A 15,368-nucleotide genomic window follows, 5' to 3' on the forward strand; every position below is an offset into this window, starting at 1 on the left:
TTGCATCATGAAAATGCACACCGCTTTCAACTCTACACAATGAAATAATATCGTGATCAGCTACCTGGTAGAAATATACCATAAAATCAAACGATGCACCGAAACACTTTACGAAATCTCCTTCAAATGCCTTCTGCGATATGCCTTTTATTAGTAATTTTCTTACAAACGGATACTTTTGGAGTCTGTCCACTTTCCATAGGCTTCTCAGTGGCATGTGCTCTACTTTTTATTTTATAAGGGGCTCTCTTTAGAACTGTCTACGGGGTCCTCCTGAATTTTTATGATTTCATTAAATACGAAAAAAATACTTTAAAACACTATTTGTTTGAAATATATGGATGAATGTTTTATGAGGCATTTCAAACCAGGAGAGACAAGTGTGAATGACAGTAACGTTAACCACATTTAAAAAATCCTGCAGAAATTGTTTTAGAAAGCAAATCTTCTTTTCAGTACTCCCGTTTCAGACTGCAAAAGCTCTTTTCAGGGGATATCTGCAGAGGGTCTCAGGGGCATATTACCAACAAGTAGCGACATTTATCGCAAACTAGGCTTAGCGACGAATATTTTATCGCTGAGCATCTCCGTAATTTATCGCCGAGATAACATGCTATTAGCAACGTTTATCTCCAAAGTGATACATTTTCCGGCGAAATGCGTGAATATCGCTGAGAATACAGCGATATTCACGCATTAGCGACAAAATGCTCTGGTTCAAATAACGATGGATTAAACCCAGATCTGTGAATGGGGGTGAATGTTTTGCCATTGTGCAACATTCCGTCCATCATCTTGTGTGTTTTGCTGTTCACCCTATGTGGGAAGGGTATGCCCAGACGTGGGTCCCGTGCTCACTACGCCACTGGAGTCAAACTATCCTGGCTGATGACGGCTGATAGCCAGAAATCGGTCCTAGGATGCTTGAATCCGGTCCAGGGAAGACATGGCTTGGCAGTTCGGGCTGGACTGTTCCCATGGGGCACAGGGTCAAGACTGATTTGCATATGGCTGGGTCCAAACTGGAATGGCATGGTAAGCAAAAAAACGATGGATTTCGACCCAGATCTCTGTACTGGGGTGAATGTAAGACATTGTACTGCATTCTGTCCAACAATTGTTTTTTTTGTGTAAATCGGGCATAGGGTACCACCATGTGGCAGACTGTCATAAGTGCTGGCTTTGACAATTTTGTACCGGAAATCACCGGCTCAAATTAAGCACTGCTGTTGTACTTATCTACTCAACCAGTGCTTTAAATGGGCCGGTACTCACCGGTACTGAGTACCGGCAATTCTGTTTTTTTTGCCGTCAGTACCCGCACTTCTCTGTAGCCAGCGAGAGAACTGTACCCTGATCCACGGGCAGAGACCGCTCTGCTTCCAAGGAGCTTGTAATTAACTCGCCTGAAGTATCCTTTTCCAGAGTTGCTGGTAAAGATTCCTGCAGGGTCCATTTGAAAGGCCCCAAACTGCAGGGGATTGACAAGGGTTATGTCACACTGTGATTAACAGGACAGGGTCTCTAGACAGACCCTACACTGTCAATCAGGTGCGCAGCGACCAATCAGGTGAAAGTGTCATCATGACTTTCATGTTGTGTAAGGAGATAATATTTTTTTTTACATAAAGGCATTTCTCATGTGTTTTAATATGTGCTGCAACTGGTACAGAAGTCATTATGTACGATTATATTTAGGCCTTAGCCCCGCCCCTTGCTCCGCCCACTTGCCACACCTCTATTTTAATGAGTACCTGCACTTATTTTTTCCAATTTAAAGCACTGTGCTCACCTATAATCACGCTGTTCCCTACAAAGCACTGCTCGTGTCCCCAAATGACATCACAGGTGACATCACAAATGGCTGGAAACGATTGTGCTTTTCAAATATGTTTTCTGACTGCGATCTGTAAATAGATTCCACTCCCCTAGAAGTTCAATGACTATGATGAAGAATTTGTCACTGGGCAGAGTTCCTTGGCAAGTAAAATCTCTAAGGTGAATTTAAATTATTTTTACAACTTATAGGCGGGAGCTATTCTACTCCATATAACTTAGTCGCACACTACCTCTCTCCCTCCTGCATTCTGAAATACAAATCTTCTGGACATTCGTAGAAAAGTGACACTGGCATGTACATAGCAGAACAGATGTGGAATCTGTGTTCTGAAAATGAAGGAATTTATATGTATCTTAAAAATTGGTGCAAAAACATATTTTTAGAAATTCAATGTAAGTCAGTATGGAAATTGACCTTAATTCAGACTCTGTGTGCCCAACAAACAGCTTATTTTCTGTAATAAACTCCAGCCCTACATTAAGTGATTTCTTATTTGCTAATGATTGACTCCTAATAGAAAGAAAAAGTCAGAATAAAGAGGATGGGGACTCTGTGTTATCTATTTGTAATGTGTAATGTAAAGCGCACTGTTGCCAGCCGGCGTCCTGGCGCTGTATACCGCTGGGTCCTGGCTTTCCCTGTGGGATGGTCCCTGCTGGGAATCCCCATGGTGGAGCCAGGCATCCCCGGAGTTGATGGGGCCGTTGTGGAGATTAGGCAAGCTAATGCCCAGAGTTGCTGAGTGGGACCCCTGGTTAGAGTAGGCACCGAGGTGAGAATTGTCGAGTCCGCTGACCCTGGTCCACGACCCTGCCGCGTCGGAATTGAACCCTGGTCGGAATTGAACCCTGACCCCGGGCCGACTTCTGCTCCCGGGTCTGCCGCCTCTAACCAGTGAGCCACACCACTCCACTATTTAATTAGTCAAGCTGCAGTTCTACTCACCAGGTAGTGGTGGAAAACATTGTGACGTCACAATACAACTGTAGCAAATTATCACTCGATTTTAGTGTTCTTGGTTTATTATTACAGGTGTTTAGTGATGTCGCAACTGGCCTGTAATAAGAAGACACACATTTTGTATGGCTACTTATGATGCCATCTGCGCCAAGTATTATATTTTTGGACATCAGCCTTACCACTGCATTTAGTGGGCATAGCTCACAAAACCACGGGCACACATGTGCATAAACTGAGACTTACATCTGTACAATGTGTAACACACATAAACTAAGATCTGTTACTGCACCAATTACGTCAGTTGCGACGCCTTCTATTAGGTCGTGAGTAGTACGTTCGGGCGTTATGCATAACTGAGAATTTAAAAATCGTTTTTATGTTTTTCCTCCTGAACTTTTTAACCAAAGATAGAGAGACAGACGGGCAGACCTCTCATTATCCAAAGTAGAAAGCTACTTCCCTTTATCTACCTTTCTGACTGGAGCTGATGTCAATTTCGCTCTCTCGTGGTGCAGTTGACCTACTTTCCATGCTTTGTGGTTCTACTTTTAATGCATAAAGTTCTACCGAGGTTGTCATCGAAAGCTGTAATCTAGGTTTCTGATTTTTCAAATAGTAAAATGAAAACAACGTAATCTAGAAAGTTTATCCGCATGTTGGTTTAAAACTTTTAAACTAGATTTTATTTTTAAATTATTTCTGTTAACGTTCGCATTATTTGTATATTTAACTAACAAAGTAAATGTCAGGAGCTTAACGCTGTCCCGTGAATTCGCCGAGTCTCAATGCGCTGCATATAGCGCTTGGATGTTCTGGGGTCGCCTGCGCAGGACGTGAGCGCTTTCTGTGGCTGGTGACAGCTTGTTTTCTTGGTGTTCCTAGAGGAAGTACATCTGTGCCCTCCGGGTGCGTCGGAAGTCTAAGGCTGCCAGGCGCTGTTATGTTTTATAATAATCGAATATAAAGGACGCTCACATACAGCGCCTTTTCGAGTGGGTGTAGGCGCTGCGTTGGGTGGATACCGCAGGCGCCCTCGCGAGCCTGATGTTTGCACACAAGATACATGACTTTGAGTGGACAAACCACGCGCCTACCAGTCACATCTAGAAGCCTCACACACTCAAAGCTCACCACAAGATCCCGCTCACCAGCCACGGCCGGTGGTAGGTGTAACTGCAGGGCGGTGACATAGGGAGGGGGAGGGGCAGGGTGGGGGGTTGTAATGTATGGATTACGGACTTTAACAGGTAAGTAAACTGCGCGCTGCATCGCATTTGGTGATGCAGTGCACACAACGAAATTCGTTTTATTTATTTATACGTTTACTTACCTTCTCCTTCTCTCCTTCCTCTTCTACTCATTCTTCCTCTTCCTCTCCTTCTCCTTCTCCTACTCATTCTTCCTCTTCCTCATCTTCTCCTTCTCCTACTCATTCTTCCTCTTCCTCTTCCTCATCTTCTTCTTCTCCTACTCATTCTTCCTCTTCCTCATCTTCTTCTTCTCCTTCTCCTACTCATTCTTCCTCTTCCTCTTCCTCATCTTCTCCTTCTCCTACTCATTCTTCCTCTTCCTCTTCCTCATCTTCTTCTTCTCCTACTCATTCTTCCTCTTCCTCATCTTCTTCTTCTCCTACTCATTCTTCCTCTTCCTCTTCCTCATCTTCTTCTTCTCCTACTCATTCTTCCTCTCCTTTTCCTCCTTCTACTCCTTCTCCTTCTTCACCTTCACCTTCTCCTTCTCTCCTTCCTCTTCTACTCCTTCTCCTTCTTCCTCTCCTTCTTCTTCATCTTCTTCTTGTTCCTCTCCTCCTACTCATTCTTCCTCTTCCTCATCTTCTTCTTCTCCTTCTCCTACTCATTCTTCCTCTTCCTCTCCTTCTCCTACTCATTCTTCCTCTTCCTCATCTTCTCCTACTCATTCTTCTCTTCCTCTTCCTCATCTTCTTCTTCTCCTACTCATTCTTCCTCTTCCTCATCTTCTTCTTCTCCTTCTCCTACTCATTCTTCCTCTTCCTCTCCTTCTCCTTCTCCTACTCATTCTTCCTCTTCCTCATCTTCTCCTTCTCCTACTCATTCTTCCTCTTCCTCTTCCTCTTCTTCTCCTACTCATTCTTCCTCTTCCTCCTCCTCATCTTCTTCTTCTCCTACTCATTCTTCCTCTTCCTCTCCTTCTCCTACTCATTCTTCCTCTTCCTCATCTTCTTCTTCTCCTTCTCCTACTCATTCTTCCTCTTCTTCTCCTTCTCCTACTCATTCTTCCTCTTCCTCATCTTCTCCTTCTCCTACTCATTCTTCCTCTTCCTCATCTTCTTCTTCTCCTACTCATTCTTCCTCTTCCTCATCTTCTCCTTCTCCTACTCATTCTTCCTCTTCCTCATCTTCTCCTTCTCCTACTCATTCTTCCTCTTCCTCTCCTTCTCCTACTCATTCTTCCTCTTCCTCTTCCTCATCTTCTCCTTCTCCTACTCATTCTTCCTCTTCCTCTTCCTCATCTTCTCCTTCTCCTACTCATTCTTCCTCATCTTCTTCTTCTCCTACTCATTCTTCCTCTTCCTCTTCCTCATCTTCTCCTTCTCCTACTCATTCTTCCTCTTCCTCTTCCTCTCCTTCTCCTACTCATTCTTCCTCTTCCTCTTCCTCATCTTCTCCTTCTCCTACTCATTCTTCCTCTTCCTCTTCCTCATCTTCTTCTTCTCCTACTCATTCTTCCTCTTCCTCTTCCTCATCTTCTTCTTCTCCTACTCATTCTTCCTCTTCCTCTCCTTCTCCTACTCATTCTTCTTCTTCCTCTTCCTCATCTTCTCCTTCTCCTACTTATTCTTCCTCTTCCTCTTCCTCATCTTCTTCTTCTCCTACTCATTCTTCCTCTTCCTCTCCTTCTCCTACTCATTCTTCCTCTTCCTCTTCCTCATCTTCTCCTTCTCCTACTCATTCTTCCTCTTCCTCTTCCTCATCTTCTTCTTCTCCTACTCATTCTTCCTCTTCCTCTTCCTCATCTTCTTCTTCTCCTACTCATTCTTCCTCTTCCTCTCCTTCTCCTACTCATTCTTCCTCTTCCTCATCTTCTTCTTCTCCTTCTCCTACTCATTCTTCCTCTTCCTCTCCTTCTCCTACTCATTCTTCCTCTCCTTCTCCTACTCATTCTTCCTCTTCCTCTTCCTCATCTTCTTCTTCTCCTACTCATTCTTCCTCTTCCTCTCCTTCTCCTACTCATTCTTCCTCTTCCTCATCTTCTCCTTCTCCTTCTCCTACTCATTCTTCCTCTTCCTCATCTTCTCCTTCTCCTACTCATTCTTCCTCTTCCTCTTCCTCATCTTCTTCTTCTCCTACTCATTCTTCCTCTTCCTCATCTTCTCCTTCTCCTACTCATTCTTCCTCTTCCTCTTCCTCATCTTCTTCTTCTCATACTCATTCTTCCTCTTCCTCATCTTCTTCTTCTCCTTCTCCTACTCATTCTTCCTCTTCCTCTTCCTCATCTTCTCCTTCTCCTACTCATTCTTCCTCTTCCTCTTCCTCATCTTCTTCTCCTACTCATTCTTCCTCTTCCTCTTCCTCATCTTCTTCTTCTCCTACTCATTCTTCCTCTTCCTCTCCTTCTCCTACTCATTCTTCCTCTTCCTCATCTTCTCCTTCTCCTACTCATTCTTCCTCTTCCTCTTCCTCATCTTCTTCTTCTCCTACTCATTCTTCCTCTTCCTCTCCTTCTCCTACTCATTCTTCCTCTTCCTCTTCCTCATCTTCTCCTTCTCCTACTCATTCTTCCTCTTCCTCATCTTCTTCTTCTCCTACTCATTCTTCCTCTTCCTCTTCCTCATCTTCTTCTTCTCCTACTCATTCTTTCTCTTCCTCTTCCTCTTCCTCTCCTTCTCCTACTCATTCTTCCTCTTCCTCATCTTCTTCTTCTCCTTCTCCTACTCATTCTTCCTCTTCCTCTTCCTCATCTTCTTCTTCTCCTACTCATTCTTCCTCTTCCTCTCCTTCTCCTACTCATTCTTCCTCTTCCTCTTCCTCATCTTCTCCTTCTCCTACTCATTCTTCCTCTTCCTCTTCCTCATCTTCTTCTTCTCCTACTCATTTTTCCTCTTCCTCTTCCTCATCTTCTTCTTCTCCTACTCATTCTTCCTCTTCCTCTCCTTCTCCTACTCATTCTTCCTCTTCCTCATCTTCTTCTCCTTCTCCTACTCATTCTTCCTCTTCCTCTCCTTCTCCTACTCATTCTTCCTCTTCCTCTCCTTCTCCTACTCATTCTTCCTCTTCCTCTTCCTCATCTTCTTCTTCTCCTACTCATTCTTCCTCTTCCTCTCCTTCTCCTACTCATTCTTCCTCTTCCTCATCTTCTCCTTCTCCTTCTCCTACTCATTCTTCCTCTTCCTCATCTTCTCCTTCTCCTACTCATTCTTCCTCTTCCTCTTCCTCATCTTCTTCTTCTCCTACTCATTCTTCCTCTTCCTCATCTTCTCCTTCTCCTACTCATTCTTCCTCTTCCTCATCTTCTTCTTCTCATACTCATTCTTCCTCTTCCTCATCTTCTTCTTCTCCTTCTCCTACTCATTCTTCCTCTTCCTCATCTTCTCCTTCTCCTACTCATTCTTCCTCTTCCTCTTCCTCATCTTCTTCTTCTCCTACTCATTCTTCCTCTTCCTCTTCCTCATCTTCTTCTTCTCCTACTCATTCTTCCTCTTCCTCTCCTTCTCCTACTCATTCTTCCTCTTCCTCTTCCTCATCTTCTCCTTCTCCTACTCATTCTTCCTCTTCCTCTTCCTCATCTTCTTCTTCTCCTACTCATTCTTCCTCTTCCTCTCCTTCTCCTACTCATTCTTCCTCTTCCTCTTCCTCATCTTCTCCTTCTCCTACTCATTCTTCCTCTTCCTCTTCCTCATCTTCTTCTTCTCCTACTCATTCTTCCTCTTCCTCTTCCTCATCTTCTTCTTCTCCTACTCATTCTTCCTCTTCCTCTTCCTCTTCCTCTTCCTCTCCTTCTTCTACTCATTCTTCCTCTTCCTCATCTTCTTCTTCTCCTTCTCCTACTCATTCTTCCTCTTCCTCTCCTTCTCCTTCTCCTACTCATTCTTCCTCTTCCTCATCTTCTCCTTCTCCTACTCATTCTTCCTCTTCCTCTTCCTCATCTTCTTCTTCTCCTACTCATTCTTCCTCTTCCTCATCTTCTTCTTCTCCTTCTCCTACTCATTCTTCCTCTTCCTCTTCCTCATCTTCTCCTTCTCCTACTCATTCTTCCTCTTCCTCTTCCTCATCTTCTTCTTCTCCTACTCATTCTTCCTCTTCCTCATCTTCTTCTTCTCCTACTCATTCTTCCTCTTCCTCTTCCTCATCTTCTTCTTCTCCTACTCATTCTTCCTCTTCCTCATCTTCTCCTTCTCCTACTCATTCTTCCTCTTCCTCTTCCTCATCTTCTTCTTCTCCTACTCATTCTTCCTCTTCCTCATCTTCTTCTTCTCCTTCTCCTACTCATTCTTCCTCTTCCTCTTCCTCATCTTCTTCTTCTCCTACTCATTCTTCCTCTTCCTCTTCCTCATCTTCTTCTTCTCCTACTCATTCTTCCTCTTCCTCTTCCTCATCTTCTCCTTCTCCTACTCATTCTTCCTCTTCCTCTTCCTCATCTTCTTCTTCTCCTACTCATTCTTCCTCTTCCTCTTCCTCATCTTCTTCTTCTCCTACTCATTCTTCCTCTTCCTCTTCCTCATCTTCTTCTTCTCCTACTCATTCTTCCTCTTCCTCTCCTTCTCCTACTCATTCTTCCTCTTCCTCATCTTCTTCTTCTCCTTCTCCTACTCATTCTTCCTCTTCCTCTCCTTCTCCTTCTCCTACTCATTCTTCCTCTTCCTCATCTTCTCCTTCTCCTACTCATTCTTCCTCTTCCTCATCTTCTTCTTCTCCTACTCATTCTTCCTCTTCCTCATCTTCTTCGTCTCCTACTCATTCTTCCTCTTCCTCATCTTCTTCTTCTCCTTCTCCTACTCATTCTTCCTCTTCCTCATCTTCTTCTTCTCCTTCTCCTACTCATTCTTCCTCTTCCTCATCTTCTTCTTCTCCTACTCATTCTTCTTCTTCTTCCGCTTCCTCTTCTCCTCCTGCTTCTTCTACTTCTTATTATTATTAGTGTTTGTAGTAGAAGTAGTAGTAGTATGGTAGGAGTAGACTTAATGGAAGCCTTCAATCCTTCTATAAAAACCTTCCTCTAATTTTCTCATTATATTATAGTTATTACACGACGAGTCACCTATGATAAATTACACGACTACTCTCCTGTAATAATGAAATACAATATACTTGTGATCTCACAATGCCTGATAGTCAGACCCAGCTTACCACGTCAAAGTCAGGCCACTGAACAAAATTAAAACCACCAGCTCACAATGAGAGAGTGAACTCGCTTTTGAATTTTTTTTTCTGAATTAATTTCCTCTGAAAATATGCGGTAATTTCCTTCTATAGAGTCAAGTATTTCTGTGTGTTCTGTTATTGTGCTTCAGGAGTTTATTAAAAGCGAGCAGCAAGCTACCTGTCGGAGACAACATATTCTGAGCAGCACACCTGGTTTTTAAAAGGAATATATGAAACTGTTTAAACAATAGTTTGTCAGCAAACACATGGATGTTGCAAATTGGTGTTTTTATTCAGAGAACTGATGCTCTCTTGTTTTCCTGTACCTGTACTATAGTTTGCATTTTCACTAGAAGGATGAGGGGACAGAAGGTTTAAGAGTGAATGTGGTACTGTGATGGTGTGACCATGTATTATACGGAATAAATCCCCTCCACCCTGGATTATGGGGTATTTCAAGTCACAATGGAGCTCCAAGACTTTCTAAAGGAGCTTAGCCTTTGGCATTCTTCCTTTCTGTGGTCTGGGAATTCCTCCTTGACTTGCCGGATCCTTCTAGTGTGCTGTAGAGAGTACAATATAACATGTATCATTGTTCCCGCCTGTGGCTGCCAAGCTTCCAGCACACATGAATAACACACCACAGCAAGCCTGACATCTCAACACGAGATAACCAAGAGATGTGCTTTTCTTTCAGGGATCCACCAAGTCTCCCAGGAGTGTGCAGTCCCATCGCCGAGCATCCAGGTAGGTGTGAGAGCACCTGGTACCCCATGTACCGCTGTTCGCTGATGCGGGGGCGCGGGGCGCAGATACTGGGTGTGCTGAGGAGTCTGTCGGATCCAGGATTCGCTGGCGGGAGAAGGAGGATGCATGGGGCAGACACTGGGTGTGTGAAGAAGTCTATCAGATCTGAGACACCTTGGTGGGAGAAGAAGGATGCATGGGGGCAGATGCTTGGTATGTCGAGGAGTCAGTTGGTTCTGGTATACACTGGCGTGAGAAGGACGATGCATGGGGGACAGATACTGGGTATATTGAGGAGTCGGTTGGATCTGGGATATGCTGGCAGGAGAAGAAGGATGCATCAGGCAGATACTGGGTATTTTGAGGATTTGGTTAGATTAAGGAGACACTGGGGGAGAAGTAGGAGGTATGGGATCAGATATTGGGTATGTTGAGGAGTCAGTTGGATCCGGGATACACTACGGGAGAAGGACGATGCGTAGGGGGCAGATACTGGGTGTGTGGAGGAGTCGGTTGGATCCGGTATACACTGGCGGGAGAAGAAGGATGCCTGGGGGCAGGTAATGGGTATCTTGAGGAGTCAGTTTGATCTGGGAAATGCTGGCTGGAGAAGAAAGATGCATCGGGCAGATACTGGGTATTTTGAGAAGTAGGTTGGATTCAGGAGACACTGGGGGAAAAGTAGGAGGTATGGGATCAGATACTGGGTATGGTGAGGAGTCGGATGGATCCGGGATACACTGCGGGAGAAGAAGGATGCCTGGGGGCAGATACTGGATGTTTTAAGGAGAGTGTCGGATCTGGGATACGCTGGTGGGAGAAGAAGGCTGCATGGGGGTGGGGGGAAGTAACTGGGTGTGTGAAGGAGTTTTTAGGATCTGGGATAAGCTGGCGGGAGAAGAAGGAGGCAGATACTGGGTGTATTAAGGAGTCTTTCAGATCTGGGATACGCTGGCAGGAGCTGCAGAAGGAGGATGCATGGGGTGCAGATATTGGGTGTGTTTAGGAGTCGGTTAGAAACGGGATACGTTGCAGGAGAAGGAGGATCCATGGGGGACAGATACTGGTTGTGTTGAGGAGTCGGTTGGATCCGGGATACGCTGACGGGAGAAGGAGGATGCATGGGGGCAGATACTGGGTATGTTGAGGAGTCAGTTGGATCTAGGATATGCTGGCAGGAGAAGAAGGATGCATGGAGGCATATACTGGGTGTGTTGAGGAGTCTGTTGGATGTATCCTAGATACACTGCAGGAGAAGAAGGATGTATGCGGGCAGATACTGGGTATGTTGAGGAATCGATTGGATTCGGGATACGCTGGCAGGAGAAGATGGTTGCATGGGGCAGATACTGAGTATGTTAGGGGTCGATTGGATTCGGGATACTCTGGCGGGAGAAGAAGTTTGCATGGGGCAGTTACTGGGTATGTAAGGAGTTGGATCTGGGATACACTGGCAGTATAAGAAGGATGCATGTCCTAATCTTATTACAAAGGTAATAGCATCAGTATGGCTATGTGTGTCTCAGGACCTTTGTGCCACCGGTATGAGGATCCAGGCCCCGGTCTAGTACATCCAACCTAAACCATACTCTGCATATATCGATCAGGGCAGAAATTCAACCTAAACATCTAGGGCAATATGTATCAAGGCCAAATGGGTTCGCAAACGCCGAAATTCTCAGAATTTCGGCGTTTGCGAACCCATTTTCGCAAAATGGTATGTATGAAACAATTTGGGTGCAAAATAAGGAATCGCAAAATTTGCCATTCCTTATTTTGCGATTGCATTTAAGGAATCGCAAATTTTGCGCTTCCTTAAAAGCAATGTATCAAGGAAAAAAAATTCCAAAATGCCCTTAACTTCTAGTTGGTGGTAAGTTGCGAATTCTCTTAAAAAAGCATTTTTTTAAAAATCCGAAGGTGCCATGTGACGCTCATACATGCCCTTTGGCATGTATGTGCGCCATATGCGCACACATGTCATTTTCAGGGGTGCTGCAGGGTGTTCTTGAGACACCCCTGCACCCTTGAAATTATTTTCAATTTGAGATTAGCATATTGCGAATCGCAAATTGAGAATAATTTCACATTCATTCCTATGGGCCTCCTGGCCCATAGAAATGAATGGGAAATTATTCCTTAATTGCGATTAGCAATTTGCTAATCCCAATTAAGGAATTTTAAGAAATCGCTACAAAAAAGCAATTTTCTACATACATACCATTTTGCGATTTCTAAATAGCGATTCCTTAAAAATCGCTATTAAGAAATCGCAAAAGTGTTTGTTGATACATATGGCCCCTACTCTGCTAAATTCTAACAGTGCAGTAATTCAAAATCAGTACACCCCGGCTTTCCTCTAACAGTGCAGAAAATGTAACCTAAACAGCCCCTGTGCTAGGTTCTAACACTGCAATAACGCAAGCTAAATCATTGCCGGCTTAATCTCTTAATAGTGCAGCAACTCGGCCTAAACCTCACTCTGTGCTTGTCTCTGAGAGTAAAGAAATTCATGCAAAACCATCTCGCAAGTTGTGACTTGGTGCAGCCCCTGGGCATTGAAGGGTGTTTTTTAGGCCAAGAATGCCTTTGTGAATTAATGTATTGGATGGTCGGAAACAGTGGCCAAGGTAAAGAGGCCTGTTGGGGATTCTGTAGTGTTCCTGAAAGACTGGTACCTCCAGGGCCAGTTCTAGGAAATTCGGGGCCCTGGGCGAAAGGAAATGTGTGAGGCCCCACTAATTTACATAAGTGGGCCCCGGAAGCTTCTTTGTGGAGACTCCTCCTCTCAGCCACCAACAAGCACCTCTTTTACAGCTCATATCGGACTGAAGGTGTGAGAATTGCTTGTGGGCTGAGAGTTTAAACACTGGGGGCGCTAAAGTGCTGGACAATGGGCGTTCTGCGGTGTGTCTGAATGGTCAGCCGGACAGGAGGTCATATTACAAGACAAACCTGAAAAGTATGTCTCCTTGCAACTTGGAGAAGAGGAAGTGTTCCCATTACCTAGACCTTCCCACAGCCTCCCTGAAAGGCCCAGGGAGAGAGCCCCCTCCCTAGGTCCCAATTGTAAAGAGACAACTTTCTTTCCATTGGATCTGCAGGGGTACAGGAAGACAGGTGGGGTTTTGCAGTTGTGTGGGCCCCATGTTGGTAGGGTGAGTGGGAGGCTCTGGGCAGATGACCACACTGCCCATGCCTAGCCCCAGCCCTGGGTACCTCCTTAGGGCAAGGAGTGCTGTGGTAGGATCTTTTGTGCCACAGGCTCCTCTGACAGCTGACTGACTCAGCCCCATCCCTACCAGTCCCACATAGCCACCATCCTGTCTACCCTCCACGCTGTCCGCTTCTCTAGAGCTCTAACTACCACAGCAACAGTGCTGGTCGCTTGCTGGATCATTATTGGGATGATAAAGTCAACCTGTGACCTTGGTGACTCCATAATAGTAAATACCACTTTATTACCCTGGTAATTATCCATAGGAGGTATAGATTATATTTAACTCCACATCTACTTACCTTGACAATGTAAACAGTCAAGGTAAGTGTAGGCTCCTTTGTATATCCTTACCTTGACTATATATAGGTAGTGAATACCATGCGTTCTGTATGTGTGCAGGTCGATGCATCTCACCTCTAAACTCTGACTCAGAAGGACGTGGAGGGCTCGCTCACCTTTGTCCTCTCCCACCTGCTAGTGCATCAGGATGGTTTTATGTCAGTGGGGCAGCATGTTTCCAGTAATGTACCTCTTATTCAATAACTAATGCATTCTGGGGCTTGTAGTCGTGGTTAGTGTCAGTTCAGTCCATTGATGCCATTTTACCAGTTTTACAGAAGTTGATGAATTTGAGGTCAAAGGCTGAAACCATGGTTTCCGATGAACTTGAGAGTATGGGCTCCCATCACCAGTGTCCTTGGAGAAACGAGGTGCCGGCGGCTCCCCCGTAATCTGGGTGGAGATTGAACATTACAAATTAGCAGGCAGGCTGTGAAAACAGAAAATAAATTAATTTAAGCGTTGCTATACTCATTGCAGAGTAACAAAGGTAAAGGGGATCACATACAGCAATTGAGAAAAAGAGCAAACATCATGAGGAAAAAAGGGAAATAAAAAGATATAACGAAAGGAAGAAAGATAGTCAGGTGGAACGATAATTAAAGAGTAATAAAGTGAGAAAGAACAGCAAGAAAATGGATGGGTGGGTGAGTGGATGGGTGACGTATGAATGGATGGATGGATGAATAAATAAATAGATTACGTAAGAGAAAGAATTAAGGACTAATGACAGAAAGGTTATATGATTTGGTTGCTGATAAATTAGCTTTCTGGACTATTTTTAACAGTACAAACGACTTAATTTGTGCAGGTAGTTGCAGGTGCCAGGCATGATTAATACGTTTTGTGGACTGGGATTTGGTTTTCCACAGAATATTGAACCAAAGCAAAAAACAGAAAAGAGAGAAAGGAGGCTCTTGAGGTAGATTCAAAATTAGGGTGTGGGAAATTGTGTAATTTCCTCACATACTTTTTCATGAAATGTGGTTTACCAGTATCTCGCATGAAGTTTTTTCATGTCACGGTGTATTTCATGTAAAAAAGCCTTATAAGACACTAACAAAAGATTCGTTTGAGCTGAAAATATCTCTTGATGAGGAATTTTCTGCACAAGCTATTTTTCCTCAGCCAAAATTATCTGAAATCCATTAATAAGAAATTTCAAGGATTTCACATAGCACGAATTTCGAGAATTACCACATTTTGTTAGCCTAATTTGCCTTCAATTACGGCCTAAAGAAATTTAAACAGCCCTGATGTTTGGCATCAATGGCTTTTAGCAGTGCCGGCGGTGGGCTCTTAAGAAAAATATTTCTGCCATAGCATTATTTTTAATATAGCCTTATAGCCCGCCGTAGCGGGCTATATCGGCTATTAAAGACCCGCTGAATCGTTAAAGGCCCGAGCCGAAGGCGAGGGACTTTAACGAGACAGCGGGACTTTAATAGCCGGTATAGCCCTGCTACGAAGGGCTATAAGGCTATTAGAACATTCTGCCACTAGAGGGCAGAATGTTGTAACAAATTAAACAAAGGGTTCTCGAAGCTCGAGGGGATATAAATCCCCTCGAGCTTCGAGAAGCCTTTGTAGAACATTGGAATGTTGCTCTGCGGGCCTTTACCGGCCCGTCGTAGCAGGGAGCACTCCATTGTCTGCAATGGAGCTCCCAACATTCCAATGTTCTAATACAAATTAAGCATTAAGTAAGAAGGATTAATATGTCCAACTGTACAGAATGTGCATATGAGTAAACTCTGAGGAACTGGTGCGGACCAGATGGCTTGTAATCCTTTGTAGATGCAGATCTCGCCTCTCCTTATGTGGCGTTAAGTGATTCCTCATAATGCCGCTAATGTTGATCAATTTAAACCTACAAAGAGCATGAATGCTGCAGTTCACATATGTGTGTGTGTCTGGGGTG

The 15,368-nt window shown here is 44.3% G+C and overlaps 1 protein-coding gene across 2 annotated transcripts in view; it reads left to right on the forward strand.

The window, feature by feature from the left end:
* The window catches only part of TNS1 (tensin 1), a 1,078,078-nt gene that overhangs the window by 637,009 nt on the left and 425,701 nt on the right, over positions 1 to 15,368 (forward strand). For both annotated transcript variants that reach the window (XM_078679262.1, XM_078679263.1), the window contains one exon: positions 9,839 to 9,888. In XM_078679262.1, the coding sequence (XP_078535388.1) occupies positions 9,839 to 9,888 (50 nt within the window). The remainder of the gene's footprint in view (positions 1 to 9,838; positions 9,889 to 15,368) is intronic.

The sequence above is a fragment of the Lissotriton helveticus genome, chromosome 3_1 (genome assembly GCF_964261635.1).
Source record: "Lissotriton helveticus chromosome 3_1, aLisHel1.1, whole genome shotgun sequence".
NCBI lineage: Eukaryota > Metazoa > Chordata > Amphibia > Caudata > Salamandridae > Lissotriton > Lissotriton helveticus.